The sequence below is a fragment of the Panulirus ornatus genome, chromosome 30, assembly GCF_036320965.1.
Source record: "Panulirus ornatus isolate Po-2019 chromosome 30, ASM3632096v1, whole genome shotgun sequence".
Lineage (NCBI taxonomy): Eukaryota > Metazoa > Arthropoda > Malacostraca > Decapoda > Palinuridae > Panulirus > Panulirus ornatus.
The window spans coordinates 23,563,436-23,583,454 of NC_092253.1; the positions used below are offsets into that span (position 1 = coordinate 23,563,436).

Genomic DNA, 20,019 nt, shown 5'->3' on the forward strand with positions numbered 1-20,019 from the left:
TCTCTCTCTCTCTCTCTCTCTCTCTCTCTCTCTCTCTCTCTCTCTTAAAATATAGTCAAAGACGAGTAACGTATGTGTCTACATAAATATGGATACCAGGAAATACTTTAGTTCGGAGTCTTCTGATGTGTGCATTGCCAGAACTCAATTACCCTCTCACAACACTTCGGGTTCAACTACAGAACAGGATCCAATGTGCCCTCAAAGTGGTTCGGTCTCAGATGAGACTGAACATGTTTCAGCCCCAGCCCGCAGTGCTTCAGAGACAGGTTCAGCTGCGAATGAACATGTTTCAACCCCATCTCACAGTGCTTCACATACAGGCTCTGCTGAAAACGATTTTTATGATACCTTCCTCTCAGTCCATTCCTGTGGATACCACTGTGCTGGTCAGACGTTTCTCACCTTTCGCTCCGCAACAAGTTTTGATTTTCACCTGCTGTCTAAGCTTTGCACCAATTCTGGGGCAAGTGGTGAGCAGAGACCTGAGAAGAATTTGTCTAAACAAGAAAGGAGTGCACGAGTAAACTGCCTAGATGACGACCCGCAGCCTTCAAGTAGCGAATCGGAGGCAGATGATCCGCGACCAACAACAATGTAGGTGACAGACGGATTTCAGGAGGTGAGTAGTAGGAAGGAAAAGAAGAGGAGGCGAGGGCTATGAACCAAAGTGAAGAAAGTGATAGTGACGAGATCCAGAACGACATGAAGAAGAAGAAAACATATGGAGAAGAAAGCGGGAAGAATAATTCAACTGGGAACCGAACGCAGGAGGCTGGACGAATGAATCCTGGTGACAGAACTAATGTGACAAGCAACCCTGGTGGAGGAGACAGCTTAGGTAGGAGGAAGTGATTTACGTATGACATTCTACGAGCAGTTGCTGTGGGCTGCTAAGCTGGGAAGGCAGCATAAAAAGTTTGAACCTCTTCTTAAAGAGGGTCGTAATAATTCCTATCTGACTGTGGCTGGGGATGAAGCAGTAAAGTTTCTGACGACGACAGGGTTTGAGGAGGTGAAATTAACAATACCCCAAGACACAGAACAATACACCAAGGTGATTTATTCATGTATTCGGTTATACTGTATCCTGACTTCCCTCTTGATGATACACGATTCGTGTGGGCAAAACGACATGAAATTCGGGATGAAATGAAGAACGAAGTAGTAGCCTTAATGAAAGGAGACGTTCCGGAGAAGATTGTCATCTTTAGAATAGGGTACAGGAGAATTGCAAAGTTCATTGAACAACCTGCTTTGTGTTACAAGTGCAGTAGGTGGGGCCGTATGGCGTGGGAATGTCAAAATGAATATCGTTGCCGTTACTGCGGAAAAAAAGCATAATTCATCTGAGTGTGGAAATGAAATAAAGTCTGGGCAATGTGTTGCGCCGTCCTGTCGCAATTTTGGCGGTGCGCATAATTCAGGTTCGCCAATTTGAAAGAAGGATCACAACTATCTTTAATATATATATATATATATATATATATATATATATATATATATATATATATATATATATATATATATATATATAATTTACACGGTCAAAACATTCCCCAGTCAAAGGCCATCTTTGGATAAAACGTATAAAAAACTAGAAATTGAGGCTTCCACGAATGTTTTAGATCTGAAAGGTTGTAAGAAAAGAGAAAGACGAAAGGAGAATTTTACTACTAAGTTGGTCGAGGGTAGGAGAAAGTATCACAATGATTCAGGTGGCTGGTTTAATGGTCTGGTACGCTTTGTCCTTGATGTGATAGGCATTAGAGCCAGAACAATCAAACCATGACGGAGAGAGAGAGAGAGAGAGAGAGAGAGAGAGAGAGAGAGAGAGAGAGAGAGAGAGAGATTAGTATGTGGGCTCTTTGATTTCATCCCATACAGGATAATCATCTTTGAGTATTCAGTACCACATGAGGCGTCCGTGCCAAGTAGAGTCAGTAAGGATGGCAAGTTAACCAGGAGGACCAGATATAATACCTTACCAAGCGGTAGAAGACAGCGTAAGTTCCAACTTAAATGCTTTTCGTTATATCCATGATTGTACTACGAAGCAGCACCATAAAGAGTGCTCTTTGCAAGGGAAACTTGTCACCAAATGTGCACAATATTAACAAAGGTTTCGTTTGAAAAAAAAAAGCCATATCAGCAATACGTTTTATAACGTGTCTCAACAGAGGGATCTTTCCTCTTGTCACTTTATGTTTGTTCTCATGAGATATTAGTCATGTGATCTTTGTTAGGGTATTTTTAGATACACGTACTGAAGAATATATACATCATCTTTGATATCCATATGTACCCTCCACATCTTTATGGTAACTTGCACTTATGGTATTCGTAGGTAATTTTGAGTTTTCAGATTTGTACTGATTATATCGTAAGAATTACCAGACGCGCAAAAATATGCTCAAGACGCAAAAGTTTCAGCAGCTCACAAAGAAAAAGTTAAATTTGTTTAGTGACTCTTTAACTCCTCAAGGACTTGGATATATCATGAACTCTATATATTTGTGCTTTATTCACTAGAGCAGTAAAAGGTACGAAAAAAATATTTGCTTGGCGTAGTTAGCCAAGTCGATGAAATACCAGAGTTAATCCATCCCACGAGACCTTCATAATAATCTATAACCTGCAAACGCTCAGTGATATTTTTTGGTATGATCATTCCTCATAATTGTTGTATTAAATGAGGTTGGTTGTAAAGTTATAATGTACAACAAACCCTCGACTTGGAAGATGTAAACAAACATTTGGTGAGTATTGTGAGTGTCTTGGCGAGGGAGAGGCTGTCACACTCACTCGTTCGCCTTCCTGCCAGTAACACACGTAGCTCGTCCAAGATGCGCATTTCCGTCAACACTGAGAATGACACGATCCCCCTGGAGGTGGCTGAAGACTTAGAGCTGGAGAATTTCAAAGCATTGTGTGAAATGGAGGTGAGGAGATTGATAGAAAGGGTTTTGTGTTGTTAATGGAAACTAGGGTCGAGATGTTGCAATGAATTATATGTTGGGGGGAGAGTATCACGTACCCGTCGTGCGTCATGTACTCTGTCTCGTGATGATGCAAGAATATGTAAGGACATATAATCCTTTCCTGAAGCTGTGTTACAGAAATGAAAGTTGTCCATGAAATAATGAGAGAAATTGCACCGGTACTGCATTACCTTAAGGGGCGCGGAGACTCTATCACCCCGAGATCAAAGGTTCATTGTCTAGATTAACTCCGCATCATTATCAGCTCTGAATATTGAGTTAGATTTGTTTTGCAGTGCTGCTGTAGGACTTAGAGAATACAGTAACTGATTTGAAGCATCATACATATTGCTGAATATCAGACAAGGTCATGACGTCTACGTTCGTCTGGGGAAATGTGGCATAAAAGCGTATAAATAGTACACTTTTTAAAATGTTAAAAGAATATGTAGAAATCTGACCAAGTAGCCAAAATATATCAATGATAAGATGGGCTGCAGCAGAGGATGGCATGGCTGCTTGTGGTGTTGTCTTAACAGTTTACATTACTTCAGCAGTGGTCAATCATGACTTTATTAACAATGGTTTGCTTAGAATACTGAATATTAAGTTATATCTCAATGGCTAGGGAGGTTTCCATGGGTTGATATTGCTTTTACAATTTTGTTACTTTTACTGTAAACCCACATTTTCTGTGGTATGCTACTCTTGCCTTGTTTAATATTGTATGCTGATATATAATGCTCTGAATCATGCTCTGCAACTGTTGTTGTATTATCTAAACTCTACAGTAGTATTGTAGTACCGAATCAGGCTGTTTAAAAAGCTAATATAAGTGATTTGGAGGTAATCAGGGCCATTGACAGTTGATGAAAACTACATTGATGAATTCATTAGTTAGAACAACTTTGAAGAATGGTAGGAAAGGTTAGGGTTCTTTGGAAGTTGTTTGTTTCATAGTAAAACTGAAAAGAATATCAAAAGACTTCTAATTCAGAAATGTTTAGTGACATGTATTTTTAGAAGTATCAGTTTAGGGGTGCCACTCTTACATTTAGGATTTGAGTAATGTGATTTTACAGTGTTGGTTTAGTTTTTATATATATGATGATACAGCGCTGGTGGCTGGTTCGTGTGAGAAACTGCAGAAGCTGGTGATTGAGTTTGGTAAAGTGTATGAAAGAAGAAAGCTGAGAGTAAATGTGAATAAGAGCAAGGTTATTAGGTACATTAGGGTTGAGGGACAAGTCAGTTGGGAGGTAAGTTTGAATGGAGAAAAACTGGAGGAAGTGAAGTGTTTTAGATATCTGGGAGCGGATTTGGCAGCAGATGGAACCATGGAAGTGGAAGTGAGTCATAGGGTGGGGGAGGGGGCAAAAATTCTGGGAGCCTTGAAGAATGTGTGGAAGTCGAGAACATTATCTTGGAAAGCAAAAATGGGTATGTTTGAGGGAATAGTGGTTCCAACAATGTTGTATGGTTCCGAGGCATGGGCTATGGATAGAGCTGTGCGCAGGAGGGTGGATGTGCTGGAAATGAGATGTTTGAGGACAATATGTGGTGTGAGGTAGTTTGATCTGGTAAGTAATGTAAGGGTAAGAGAGATGTGTAGTAATAAAAAGAGTGTGGTTGAGAGAGCAGAAGAGGGTGTTTTGAAATGGTTTGGTCACATGGAGAGAATGAGTGAGGAAAGATTGACCAAGAGGATATATGTGTCGGAGGTGGAGGGAACGAGGAGAAGTGGGAGACCAAATTTTAGGTGGAAAGATGGAGAGAAAAAGATTTTGTGTGATCGGGGCCTGAACATGCAGGAGGGTGAAAGGAGGGCAAGGAATAGAGTGAATTGGATCGATGTGGTATACCAGGGTTGACGTGCTGTCAGTGGATTGAATCAGGGCATGTGAAGCGTCTGGGGTAAACCATGGAAAGCTGTGTAGGTATGTATATTTGCGTGTGTGGACGTATGTATATATATGTGCATGGGGGTGGGTCGGGCCATTTCTTTCGTCTGTTTCCTTGCGCTACCTCACAAACGCGGGAGACAGCGACAAAGCAAAAAAAAAGAAAGATATATATATATATATATATATATATATATATATTTATATATATATATATATATATATATATATATATATATATATATATATATATATATATATATATATATATATAAATTTAAAGAGGGAAGTCAGCACCACAAGTAAAGCATCCTCCTCGAAGGCTCAGAGTGGGGTGCCTAAATGTGTGTGGATGTAACCAAGATGTGAAGACCCTTACTGGAAAAACAATCACTCTTGAAGTAGAACCTTCAGACACAATTGAAAATGTGAAGGAAAATAGTGAAATTGGAAAAAAATGTAGCTTAGACATTGAAGCTTATTGATGCAGTGGTTGAATTGATGAGAGCTGCTGTTGACGTTTGTGTGGGTGAATTGTACATTTCCTTTTTTCCATGGCCAGAGGTTGAACCATTGTGTGGCATTCTTTTTTCATTCATTTCGGGCTAGAGGTTCAGTATTCTGGATTGTTGTGTGTGTGCGTGTATATGTGCGTATGTATGTGTGTGTGCGTGTATATGTGCGTATGTATGTGTGTGTGCGTGTATATGTGCGTATGTATGTGTGTGTGCGTGTATATGTGCGTATGTATGTGTGTGTGCGTGTATATGTGCGTATGTATGTGTGTGTGCGTGTATATGTGCGTATGTATGTGTGTGTGCGTGTATATGTGCGTATGTATGTGTGTGTGCGTGTATATGTGCGTATGTATGTGTGTGTGCGTGTATATGTGCGTATGTATGTGTGTGTGCGTGTATATGTGCGTATGTATGTGTGTGTGCGTGTATATGTGCGTATGTATGTGTGTGTGCGTGTATATGTGCGTATGTATGTGTGTGTGCGTGTATATGTGCGTATGTATGTGTGTGTGCGTGTATATGTGCGTATGTATGTGTGTGTGCGTGTATATGTGCGTATGTATGTGTGTGTGCGTGTATATGTGCGTATGTATGTGTGTGTGCGTGTATATGTGCGTATGTATGTGTGTGTGCGTGTATATGTGCGTATGTATGTGTGTGTGCGTGTATATGTGCGTATGTATGTGTGTGTGCGTGTATATGTGCGTATGTATGTGTGTGTGCGTGTATATGTGCGTATGTATGTGTGTGTGCGTGTATATGTGCGTATGTATGTGTGTGTGCGTGTATATGTGCGTATGTATGTGTGTGTGCGTGTATATGTGCGTATGTATGTGTGTGTGCGTGTATATGTGCGTATGTATGTGTGTGTGCGTGTATATGTGCGTATGTATGTGTGTGTGCGTGTATATGTGCGTATGTATGTGTGTGTGCGTGTATATGTGCGTATGTATGTGTGTGTGCGTGTATATGTGCGTATGTATGTGTGTGTGCGTGTATATGTGCGTATGTATGTGTGTGTGCGTGTATATGTGCGTATGTATGTGTGTGTGCGTGTATATGTGCGTATGTATGTGTGTGTGCGTGTATATGTGCGTATGTATGTGTGTGTGCGTGTATATGTGCGTATGTATGTGTGTGTGCGTGTATATGTGCGTATGTATGTGTGTGTGCGTGTATATGTGCGTATGTATGTGTGTGTGCGTGTATATGTGCGTATGTATGTGTGTGTGCGTGTATATGTGCGTATGTATGTGTGTGTGCGTGTATATGTGCGTATGTATGTGTGTGTGCGTGTATATGTGCGTATGTATGTGTGTGTGCGTGTATATGTGCGTATGTATGTGTGTGTGCGTGTATATGTGCGTATGTATGTGTGTGTGCGTGTATATGTGCGTATGTATGTGTGTGTGCGTGTATATGTGCGTATGTATGTGTGTGTGCGTGTATATGTGCGTATGTATGTGTGTGTGCGTGTATATGTGCGTATGTATGTGTGTGTGCGTGTATATGTGCGTATGTATGTGTGTGTGCGTGTATATGTGCGTATGTATGTGTATGTGTGTGTATGTGTATATGTATATATATAATTATATTATATATATATATTATATATATATATATATATATATATATATATATATATATATATATATATATATATATATATATATATATAAATTTAAAGAGGGAAGTCAGCACCACAAGTAAAGCATCCTCCTCAAAGGCTCAGAGTGGGGTGCCTAAATGTGTGTGGATGTAACCAAGATGTGAAGACCCTTACTGGAAAAACAATCACTCTTGAAGTAGAACCTTCAGACACAATTGAAAATGTGAAGGAAAATAGTGAAATTGGAAAAAAATGTAGCTTAGACATTGAAGCTTATTGATGCAGTGGTTGAATTGATGAGAGCTGCTGTTGACGTTTGTGTGGGTGAATTGTACATTTCCTTTTTTCCATGGCCAGAGGTTGAACCATTGTGTGGCATTCTTTTTTTCATTCATTTCGGGCTAGAGGTTTCAGTTTTCTGGATTGTTTCTTACATTTCTCATATGTATATATATGTATGTGTGTGTGCGTGTATATGTGCGTATGTATGTGTATGTGTGTGTATGTGTATATGTATATATATATGTATATTATCCCTGGGGATAGGGGTGAAAGAATACTTCCCACGTATTCCTCGCGTGTCGTAGAAAGCGACTAGAGGGGACGGGAGCGGGGGGCCAGAAATCCTCCCCTCCTTGTATTAACTTTCTAAAATGGGAAACAGAAGAAGGAGTCACGCGGGGAGTGCTCATCCTCCTCGAAGGCTCAGAGTGGGGTGCCTAAATGTGTGTGGATGTAACCAAGATGTGAAAAAAGGAGAGATAGGTAGTATGTTTGAGGAAAGGAACCTGGATGTTTTGGCTCTGAGTGAAACGAAGCTCAAGGGTAAAGGGGAAGAGTGGTTTGGGAATGTCTGGGGAGTAAAGTCAGGGGTTAGTGAGAGGACAAGAGCAAGGGAAGGAGTAGCAATACTCCTGAAACAGGAGTTGTGGGAGTATGTGATAGAGTGTAAGAAAGTAAATTCTCGATTAATATGGGTAAAACTGAAAGTTGATGGAGAGAGGTGGGTGATTCTTGGTGCATATGCACCTGGGCTTGAGAAGAAAGATCAAGAGAGGCAAGTGTTTTGGGAGCAGCTGAATGAGTGTGTTAGTGGTTTTGATGCACGAGACCGGGTCATAGTGATGGGTGATTTGAATGCAAAGGTGAGTAATGTGGCAGTTGAGGGAATAATTGGTATACATGGGGTGTTCGGTGTTGTAAATGGAAATGGTGAAGAGCTTGTAGATTTATGTGCTGAAAAAGGACTGATGATTGGGAATACCTGGTTTAAAAAGTGAGATATACATAAGTATACTTATGTAAGTAGGAGAGATGGCCAGAGAGCGTTATTGGATTACGTGTTAATTGACAGGCGTGCGAAAGAGAGACTTTTGGATGTTAATGTGCTGAGAGGTGCAACTTGAGGGATGTCTGATCATTATCTTGTGGAGGCTAAGGTGAAGATTTGTATGGGTTTTCAGAAAAGAAGAGTGAATGTTGGGGTGAAGAGGGTGGTGAGAGTAAGTGAGCTTGAGAAGGAGACCTGTGTGAGGAAGTACCAGGAGAGACTGAGTACAGAATGGAAAAAGGTGAGAACAATGGAAGTAAGGGGAGTGGGGGACGAATGGGATGTATTTAGGGAATCAGTGATGGATTGCGCAAAAGATGCTTGTGGCATGAGAAGAGTGGGAGGTGGGTTGATTAGAAAGGGTAGTGAGTGGTGGGATGAAGAAGTAAGAGTATTAGTGAAAGAGAAGAGAGAGGCATTTGGACGATTTTTGCAGGGAAAAAATGCAATTGAGTGGGAGATGTATAAAAGAAAGAGACAGGAGGTCAAGAGAAAGGTGCAAGAGGTGAAAAAAAGGGCAAATGAGAGTTGGGGTGAGAGAGTATCATTAAATTTTAGGGAGAATAAAAAGATGTTCTGGAAGGAGGTAAATAAAGTGCGTAAGACAAGGGAGCAAATGGGAACTTCGGTGAAGGACGCAAGTGGGGAGGTGATAACAAGTAGTGGTGATGTGAGAAGGAGATGGAGTGAGTATTTTGAAGGTCTGTTGAATGTGTTTGATGATAGAGTGGCAGATATAGGGTGTTTTGGTCGAGGTGGTGTGCAAAGTGAGAGGGTTAGGGAAAATGATTTGGTAAACAGAGAAGAGGTAGTGAAAGCTTTGCGGAAGATGAAAGCCGGCAAGGCAGCAGGTTTGGATGGTATTGCAGTGGAATTTATTAAAAAAGGGGGTGACTGTATTGTTGACTGGTTGGTAAGGTTATTTAATGTATGTATGACTCATGGTGAGGTGCCTGAGGATTGGCGGAATGCGTGCATAGTGCCATTGTACAAAGGCAAAGGGGATAAGAGTGAGTGCTCAAATTACAGAGGTATAAGTTTGTTGAGTATTCCTGGTAAATTATATGGGAGGGTATTGATTGAGAGGGTAAAGGCATGTACAGAGCATCAGATTGGGGAAGAGCAGTGTGGTTTCAGAAGTGGTAGAGGATGTGTGGATCAGGTGTTTGCTTTGAAGAATGTATGTGAGAAATACTTAGAAAAGCAAATGGATTTGTATGTAGCATTTATGGATCTGGAGAAGGCATATGATAGAGTTGATAGAGATGCTCTGTGGAAGGTATTAAGAATATATGGTGTGGGAGGAAAGTTGTTAGAAGCAGTGAAAAGTTTTTATCGAGGATGTAATGCATGTGTACGTGTAGGAAGAGAGGAAAGTGATTGGTTCTCAGTGAATGTAGGTTTGCGGCAGGGGTGTGTGATGTCTCCATGGTTGTTTAATTTGTTTATGGATGGGGTTGTTAGGGAGGTAAATGCAAGAGTTTTGGAAAGAGGGGCAAGTATGAAGTCTGTTGGGGATGAGAGAGCTTGGGAAGTGAGTCAGTTGTTGTTCGCTGATGATACAGCGCTGGTGGCTGATTCATGTGAGAAACTGCAGAAGCTGGTGACTGAGTTTGGAAAAGTGTGTGGAAGAAGAAAGTTAAGAGTAAATGTGAATAAGAGCAAGGTTATTAGGTACAGTAGGGTTGAGGGTCAAGTCAATTGGGAGGTGAGTTTGAATGGAGAAAAACTGGAGGAAGTGAAGTGTTTTAGATATCTGGGAGTGGATCTGGCAGCGGATGGAACCATGGAAGCGGAAGTGGATCATAGGGTGGGGGAGGGGGCGAAAATCCTGGGGGCCTTGAAGAATGTGTGGAAGTCGAGAACATTATCTCTGAAAGCAAAAATGGGTATGTTTGAAGGAATAGTGGTTCCAACAATGTTGTATGGTTGCGAGGCGTGGGCTATGGATAGAGTTGTGCGCAGGAGGATGGATGTGCTGGAAATGAGATGTTTGAGGACAATGTGTGGTGTGAGGTGGTTTGATCGAGTGAGTAACGTAAGGGTAAGAGAGATGTGTGGAAATAAAAAGAGCGTGGTTGAGAGAGCAGAAGAGGGTGTTTTGAAGTGGTTTGGGCACATGGAGAGGATGAGTGAGGAAAGATTGACCAAGAGGATATATGTGTCGGAGGTGGAGGGAACAAGGAGAAGAGGGAGACCAAATTTTAGGTGGAAAGATGGAGTGAAAAAGATTTTGTGTGATCGGGGCCTGAACATACAGGAGGGTGAAAGGAGGGCAAGGAATAGAGTGAATTGGAGCGATGTGGTATACCGGGGTTGACGTGCTGTCAGTGGATTGAAGCAGGGCATGTGAAGCGTCTGGGGTAAACCATGGAAAGCTGGGTAGGTATGTATATTTGCGTGTGTGGACGTATGTATATACATGTGTATGGGGGGGGGGGGTTGGGCCATTTCTTTCGTCTGTTTCCTTGCGCTACCTCGCAAACGCGGGAGACAGCGACAAAGTATAATAAATAAAAAAAAAATATAATATATATATATATATATATATATATATATATACATATATATATATATATATATATATATATATATATATATATATATATATATATATATATATATACATATATATATATATATATATATATATATATATATATATATATATATATATATATATATATATATATATATAATCCCTTGGGATAGGGGAGAAAGAATACTTCCCACGTATTCCCTGCGTGTCGTAGAAGGCGATTAAAAGGGAAGGGAGCGGGGGGCTGGAAATCCTCCCCTCTCGTATTTTTTTTAATTTTCCAAAAGAAGGAACAGAGAAGGGGGCCAGGTGAGGATATTCCCTCAAAGGCCCAGTCCTCTGCTCTTAACGCTACCTCGCTATCGCAGGAAATGGCGAATAGTATGAAAAAATATATATATATATATATATATATTTTTTTTTTTTTTTTTTATACTTTGTCGCTGTCTCCCGCGTTTGCGAGGTAGCGCAAGGAAACAGACGAAAGAAATGGCCCAACCCCTCCCCCCCATACACATGTACATACACACGTCCACACACGCAAATATACATACCTACACAGCTTTCCATGGTTTACCCCAGACGCTTCACATGCCTTGATTCACTCCACTGACAGCACGTCAACCCCTGTATACCACATCGCTCCAATTCACTCTATTCCTTGCCCTCCTTTCACCCTCCTGCATGTTCAGGCCCCGATCACACAAAATCTTTTTCACTCCATCTTTCCACCTCCAATTTGGTCTCCCTCTTCTCCTCGTTCCCTCCACCTCCGACACATATATCCTCTTGGTCAATCTTTCCTCACTCATCCTCTCCATGTGCCCAAACCATTTCAAAACACCCTCTTCTGCTCTCTCAACCACGCTCTTTTTATTTCCACACATCTCTCTTACCCTTACGTTACTTACTCGATCAAACCACCTCACACCACACATTGTCCTCAGACATCTCATTTCCAGCACATCCATCCTCCTGCGCACAACTCTATCCATAGCCCACGCCTCGCAACCATACAACATTGTTGGAACCACTATTCCTTCAAACATACCCATTTTTGCTTTCCGAGATAATGTTCTCGACTTCCACACATTTTTCAAGGCTCCCAAAATTTTCGCCCCCTCCCCCACCCTATGATCCACTTCCGCTTCCATGGTTCCATCCGCTGACAGATCCACTCCCAGATATCTAAAACACTTCACTTCCTCCAGTTTTTCTCCATTCAAACTCACCTCCCAATTGACTTGACCCTCAACCCTACTGTACCTAATAACCTTGCTCTTATTCACATTTACTCTTAACTTTCTTCTTCCACACACTTTACCAAACTCAGTCACCAGCTTCTGCAGTTTCTCACATGAATCAGCCACCAGCGCTGTATCATCAGCGAACAACAACTGACTCACTTCCCAAGCTCTCTCATCCCCAACAGACTTCATACTTGCCCCTCTTTCCAGGACTCTTGCATTTACCTCCCTAACAACCCCATCCATAAACAAATTAAACAACCATGGAGACATCACACACCCCTGCCGCAAACCTACATTCACTGAGAACCAATCACTTTCCTCTCTTCCTACACGTACACATGCCTTACATCCTCGATAAAAACTTTTCACTGCTTCTAACAACTTGCCTCCTACACCATATATTCTTAATACCTTCCACAGAGCATCTCTATCAACTCTATCATATGCCTTCTCCAGATCCATAAATGCTACATACAAATCCATTTGCTTTTCTAAGTATTTCTCACATACATTCTTCAAAGCAAACACCTGATCCACACATCCTCTACCACTTCTGAAACCGCACTGCTCTTCCCCAATCTGATGCTCTGTACATGCCTTCACCCTCTCAATCAATACCCTCCCATATAATTTACCAGGAATACTCAACAAACTTATACCTCTGTAATTTGAGCACTCACTCTTATCCCCTTTGCCTTTGTACAATGGCACTATGCACGCATTCCGCCAATCCTCAGGCACCTCGCCATGAGTCATACATACATTAAATAACCTTACCAACCAGTCAACAATACAGTCACCCCCTTTTTTAATAAATTCCACTGCAATACCATCCAAACCTGCTGCCTTGCCGGCTTTCATCTTCCGCAAAGCTTTTACTACCTCTTCTCTGTTTACCAAATCATTTTCCCTAACCCTCTCACTTTGCACACCACCTCGACCAAAACACCCTATATCTGCCACTCTGTCATCAGACACATTCAACAAACCTTCAAAATACTCATTCCATCTCCTTCTCACATCACCACTACTTGTTATCACCTCCCCATTTACGCCCTTCACTGAAGTTCCCATTTGCTCCCTTGTCTTACACACCCTATTTACCTCCTTCCAGAACATCTTTTTATTCTCCCTAAAATTTACTGATAGTCTCTCACCCCAACTCTCATTTGCCCTTTTTTTCACCTCTTGCACCTTTCTCTTGACCTCCTGTCTCTTTCTTTTATACTTCTCCCACTCAGTTGCATTTTTTCCCTGTCTCCCACGTTTGCGAGGTAGCGCAAGGAAACAGACGAAAGAAATGGCCCAACCCCCCCCCCATACACATGTATATACATACATCCACACACGCAAATATACATACCTACACAGCTTTCCATGGTTTACCCCAGACGCTTCACATGCCTTGATTCAATCCACTGACAGCACGTCAACCCCGGTATACCACATCGCTCCAATTCACTCTATTCCTTGCCCTCCTTTCACCCTCCTGCATGTTCAGGCCCCGATCACACAAAATCTTTTTCACTCCATCTTTCCACCTCCAATTTGGTCTCCCTCTTCTCCTCGTTCCCTCCACCTCCGACACATATATCCTCTTGGTCAATCTTTCCTCACTCATTCTCTCCATGTGCCCAAACCACTTCAAAACACCCTCTTCTGCTCTCTCAACCGCGCTCTTTTTATTTCCACACATCTCTCTTACCCTTATGTTACTCACTCGATCAAACCACCTCACACCACACAATGTCCTCAAACATCTCATTTCGAGCACATCCATCCTCCTGCGCACGACTCTATCCATAGCCCACGCCTCGCAACCATACAACATTGTTGGAACCACTATTCCTTCAAACATACCCATTTTTGCTTTCCGAGATAATGTTCTCGACTTCCACACATTCTTCAAGGCCCCCAGAATTTTTGCCCCCTCCCCCACCCTATGATCCACTTCCGCTTCCATGGTTCCATCCGCTGCCAGATCCACTCCCAGATATCTAAAACACTTCACTTCCTGGGGATAGGGGAGAAAGAATACTTCCCACGTATTCCCTGCGTGTCGTAGAAGGTGACTAAAAGGGAAGGGAGCGGGGGGCTGGAAATCCTCCCCTCTCAATTTTTTTTTCTTTTTTCTTTTCCAAAAGAAGGAACAGAGAAGGGGGCCTGGTGAGGATATTCCCTAAAAGGCCCAGTCCTCTGTTCTTAACGCTACCTCGCTAATGCGGGAAATGGCGAATAGTATGAAAGAAAAGAAAAGAAAATATATATATATATATATATATATATATATATATATATATATATATATATATATATATATATATATATATATATATATCAATTATATATCTCTGCAGCCTAATATCACATTGTCTAAAGCATTCATTTGATGTGATTACAAGCAGTCAATGGCTGTTTTGTATATTCCCTGCTTAGTACTAAAGCATGAAATAGTCAGCATTAGATGTGAAATAACCATTGATACACATTGAACCTTGCTTTGGATATTGAGTTATTATTTTTCACAGGTAGTATGGTGTGTAAAGAATATAAACAAAGTTGTATGGCATGATTTGGAACATTTTATTTAAGAGTGGTTTTTGCCAATAAGTTGGCACTGGTGAGTCAATTGCTGTTGCACTGACTAGTCAAGACCAGTGGATCAAAATGTTAGTCAGCTCCCCCCTCGCTCATTCTTTTCCTGTGTTAGGTGTCTGATTGTGCAGATTTAAAGGATATAATACCTTATATATAATGCTTGAATATGTTTTAATTTTAGTATTAGGTATACTGTTTCCCTTCTTTGTTTCTATAGGTTGGGATCCCTGTTGGAGAAATGGTGGTGGTGTTCAATGCTCAGCCACTCACAGACAATAAAAAGAGCCTGAAAGACTATGGGGTGAAGGATGGGGAGCTCATCATGATAAATCGAGGGAGCACTTTGTTGAGAAGAGCAGCAGAACATATGCGGCAGCAGCAATCTATACCAACTGGTGTGTGACACTTTGCTTTTATAGTTTTTAAGGTCCTCTGATGTTATGATTAATTTTTGTGCATTTTTTATAAGTAAATGTAAGATTTTATTTTGTACCCTGAACTCCATGTAAAATGTATGGTGCACTGAAACTAGAGCCCCATTATCCACAGCTAAACCCAACTGACCTTTCTGTTATATCCCCTGAAGGGCCTCTGTGGGGTAGCGATTAACGTTACTGACGATGTCATCACTGGTCTGCCTGGGGTCAGACCCATGTGGGTTTGAATCTTGGATATGACACATGGTCTATACCCAAACCTCCCTTTGGGGTTGGTCAATAAGTGGGTACCTGGCTTAGGCTGAGGTACGAGTAAGTGCATTAATACATAGGAGTAAAGACAAGTATACATATTCAAGGTTAAGAGTTGGATGAGCACGAGTGTAGAACTCTGTCTCTGTAACACAAATAGTAATCACATTAACTGATGTCTGGAGCCCATAAGCAAGGTTTGACATTCTTAGAACACCCATTGGAGGGAAGTTTACTTTACAGTTGCAGGATGATTTCCATATTACCATGTGACAGAATAGGTTGTTGAATAGTTATACAAATATATAAGGTATTTATGCAGTAATCAAAGTTTTGTTTTTGGTGGCACCATGTGTGAGTTGGCACCAAGCTAATATCTGCTTGGATTCTTCTATGGCTAAAGCAATGAAAGGTAGTATATATTTAGTTACATATGTGTTTTCATGTATTGCAGCCTGATAATTCTCTTCCAGTAGTAGTAGATTTGCTTATGTTTAAGCTCGGATCAATTCTCAAAAATGTCTAAGGAATTATAAATCATGTTATTCTGTGCCAGTTTTTTTTCATAATTGTCTTAGGACTGATAGGACTGAAGTATGAAGACTAATTCTCATGCTTTCAGGATATCATTTATTATACATTTTTCTTATATTTTTCTGAATCTAGTCGGAGGTGATGATTGACTTTGATGTGATATTGGCAGACAGAATTAACAAGTGACAGTTATCACTATGTGGTCTTGAAAAAGTGGCCTATGTAGCAGTACACAGAACTTTAGTAAGAATTTTTAATGATTTTGTGCTGAGGCAGAAAGCCATTCACAGCCACCTTATACGGTATGTGGTTGCATGAAGGCATGGATATTACTCATCTAAGCTTAATAAGATCATAGTAATTGGCACTTATCTCCACCGTCAGCATGCATTGTGCAAAGGAATTATACCTTACTCAGCTTAACTGAAAACTGGTAGACATGGTATGACATTTCATGTCATTAACCCTGAAACTGCATGGTTGATCCTAAGGTATTCTTTCCTGTGTGCCAAAAAATTGTAAATCTGAAAAATGATTTCTTGAAGATGTATATTTTGTCCATAAGTAATGAAAAATTTTCATTGGTTAGTGCTTTATTTAGGGAGAGAGAATGGGAGCTTTGAATTGTAATGTGCACCTTTTATGATGACATTTATGAGTGACTGAGACGTGATATTTTTCACCACAGCTGTGGGTGAAGAATGGTGATGACAGTGTGGATAATTGGTGGAATCAAACAATAGCTAGGAATGCAGATAAGGATGGTAGCCGTTAGCTCATCAGATGATAATTGCAGTGAACTGTACATCATCTGTTGATGATATTTGCAATTTAATGTTTAACCTAATTATACAGACGTACTTTGATAGAACAGTATGTCCATTTTGCAATCATGATAAAATTTGTTGCATTATATCTATGTACCTCTAAATATAATCATTGTGATATACATTTAACATTTTTCAAGGTATTTTGGCAAAAAGATCTGAAAATTTCTAAAACAAGAATTATGTGACTGATGCTGATATCTCACCTATATATAAACCTATAATCTAGGGCAAAGATTGCATATTACACAGTTTCAGAGACATTTCAGTAAAGCTAAGCATTGAATTGCATCTTTCTTTTTCGTATCTAGATGCATTTGATTTAAGTGGTTTGCATTGTTTTAGTTGATTTTGATAAACTTATGGGGGTGTTTATTGAAATGTGTGAGAATATCCCACAGAGAGTATACCTTAGATATTAGGACTACTGCAGTGAAAGGGTTGATTATTTCAGTGTAAGTTTGACTTGTATTTACCTTTGATGAATTACAAATGCCAATGCTTGTCAGACTGAAGCAGTTAAGGTGAGATGAAAAAAGCTTACAACGTTTTCATTTGCCACAATGTGCTCTGCATATTCAATCTGCTTTGAATATTTACTCCCACTATATTTGAGCTTGGAAAAAGTGTGGCATACTTTTTAAATTGCCTACTGTTCCATATAATGCAAAGATGGATTTTTGATGGTTTTAAATTGGATGACATTTATACAGTAGCTTCATTGGAACTGTACAGAAGTTCTTTGGATGGTGCTATGTTTCTCATCAGAGCTCTAGGTGTTTTTACTTTTCCAGTATGTTCCTTTAGTTACATTAGATTTAGTCCTTAGTTTTCTTTTTGATTTCTTCAGATAAAGAAACATGTAACTTTAGATATAATTTTTGATAGGTTTTTGAATTTTGAGTTTGCCACAGAGTTTTTAGAGGTATGTACCTCAGATAGATTGAATTTATAATTATTTACCTAAGCTGCTTGGGAAAGTCTTTTCTGTTAATGATGAGGGGGGGAGTTGTTTTCCAGCCTTAAATAGATAAGGGCAACTTATAACCAGTTTTGTTCAAATATTTTATTGTCTAAACACTTACAGTATTCATGATATACTGAATTCTGTTGTGCTATTGTTATCAGGTCTTTAACCTATCTCACTCACCTAGATATTTTATTGCATGAAAATTATGAGAAATTACCATAATTGGATGTACTGATAATGAGGAGTGCAACAGTGGGGACTGAAATGAAAGTATTTCCAGCTAACCAGAACTGGAAGAGCTCCACTTTGAGATCAACCAACTGAAATACATTAGAATTGGAGGAATCAGGAGTAAAATGGAGAATGCAAGTATTTTGTGTTTCACAGAAGCAGTAAAAATGGAAAAGGATTATATTAAGAGATGTTACAGAGGAATAGGTATCTGATTGGAATGACACAAGAAATTTGTAAAACAGCCAGAATATTTGAGTGATGGAAGGCAACTGTATTCGATCTCAACCTTCCAAGCTTAAGCAAAAAATATATAGAAAATATTGACAGGAGATGAGCAGAGGCATATTTTCAAGAGACAAAAATATCCAGGTCAGTGATGTGGGTTAGACACCTAATTCCCTTACAGTTACAAGAAAATTATGTTTATTGTATCCTACATATGCACCTTAAAAATATGTTAAGGAAAAATAAGAAAGCTAAGCAGTGCTTTGATAATCTTTAGCATGTCAGTAGATATTTCTATCATACTGTACCTAGGTAAGTATTTCACTCACCTTTAAATGCACTGGCTTGTCCACTGTACCTTGAATTTGGTCCAAAACAGAGATCGGCCAGATTGACTTCAGCAACATCCAGCTACCAGGTGCCCAGCAGACCGATGCATCATCTGCAGCCGTAGGTCAGACTCCATCAAGTAATAGTCAAGGCCAGGAGGCAGGTCAGGAGGGTGAGGAAGAGCAGCTGGGTGATGATGGGGACTTAGGCCTGGGCAGTGCAGGTGGGAACTCTCTTAAAATGCTGTCATCCTGGATGGCTCAAAGTGCACACTGTGAATTAATGACTGGACCCGTAGCACATTTAATCATTATCAGTATTAATTAATGAGAAGAAACAAAACATTTATGTGCATTTTTGTATATATGTTGTCATTTGGGAAATTTTAAACAGTTATGTTGGCTGTAAATTTTTCTTGTGGTCTGCAACCTGAAAATGTTGCTTCTCTTATTTTACTACCACAGTTAAGGTGCCTGGGATGAAAAAGTGTAAAAAGTTATTTTCATTATTATCTTACAGGTTACACCCAGTTAAAATTCCATTGTATTGACTTTTGAGACATCTTGTTTGTTGCATGTTTTGATTAATTCCCCAGTAAGGTTTTTTGCTTTTGTGCTAAACTATTATATAAAAAGTTGTAGCTCTTTCTGTAAGACCAAGTAGGTTTCTTGGTTTGATAGCTTGTAGGATACTGTATCTGGCTTTTGGTGTAGTACACAAATGTAGTGCTTCAGGAAGTGTAGAGATGTTTAGTTGAGGACTTCATTAGCAAAGAGAACAATAATTTTAATCCCATGTCATGAGACTTTTGATTACATAGGAGTGGCAGTTGCAGCTTTTGTAATATGATGGCTGCAAAGCAATTCTTGATTATATGGGGCTGTGTTGTCTAGTGTCTTTAGTTCCTTATAAATAACCAGTTTTAGTAAATTATATTTGTTAGACTCACTTTTGAATCAATCAGAATACTGCATTAGGTGTTCTGTTGAATTAGGAATTACTGATCTATTATTTTCCTTTCCCTACATTTAAAGATGTTGGGTCATGCTGATTCTTCCTGGGACACTTAGCCTAGAGTCTGTACATCTTTTAAGTGTCACTACTTAATCATTAACACCCGTATCATTTTCTGTAAAATTTTGTATAAAAAAAAAGTAGCTGTCAGATTAGTGAAGTAGGTGCTACTTAGTTTTGTGAGGAAATGACAATATGTAAAACAATGAGGATTGCTTAAGCTGTCATACTTATAAGGGAAATTAACAGATGAAGTTGGAAAAAATAGGGGAGAAATTAAGGGAAAATACATTTTTGCAGGGAAAAAATGAAATTGAGTGTGAGATGTATAAAAGAAAGAGACATGAGGTCAGAGGAAAGGTGCAAGAGGTGAAAAAAAGGGCAAATGAGAGTTGGGGTGAGAGAGTATCATTAAATTTTAGGGAGAATAAAAAGATGTTCTGGAAGGAGGTAAATAAAGTGCGTAAGAC

The 20,019-nt window shown here is 39.9% G+C and overlaps 1 protein-coding gene across 7 annotated transcripts in view; it reads left to right on the forward strand.

The window, feature by feature from the left end:
• Positions 1-485: 485 nt before the first annotated feature.
• rngo (DNA damage inducible 1 homolog rngo) overlaps positions 486-20,019 on the forward strand; it is a 53,517-nt gene continuing 33,983 nt past the window's right edge. The window contains exons 1-3 of one of the 7 annotated variants that reach the window (XM_071679974.1): positions 486-622; positions 14,944-15,121; positions 18,585-18,758. In XM_071679974.1, the coding sequence (XP_071536075.1) occupies positions 14,965-15,121; positions 18,585-18,758 (331 nt within the window). In that variant the 5' untranslated portion in view covers positions 486-622; positions 14,944-14,964. Of the gene's footprint in view, positions 623-702; positions 842-2,754; positions 2,943-14,943; positions 15,122-18,584; positions 18,759-20,019 lie in introns of those variants that run through there. The other 6 variants (XM_071679973.1, XM_071679969.1, XM_071679970.1 and 3 more) reach the window with 6 other exon arrangements.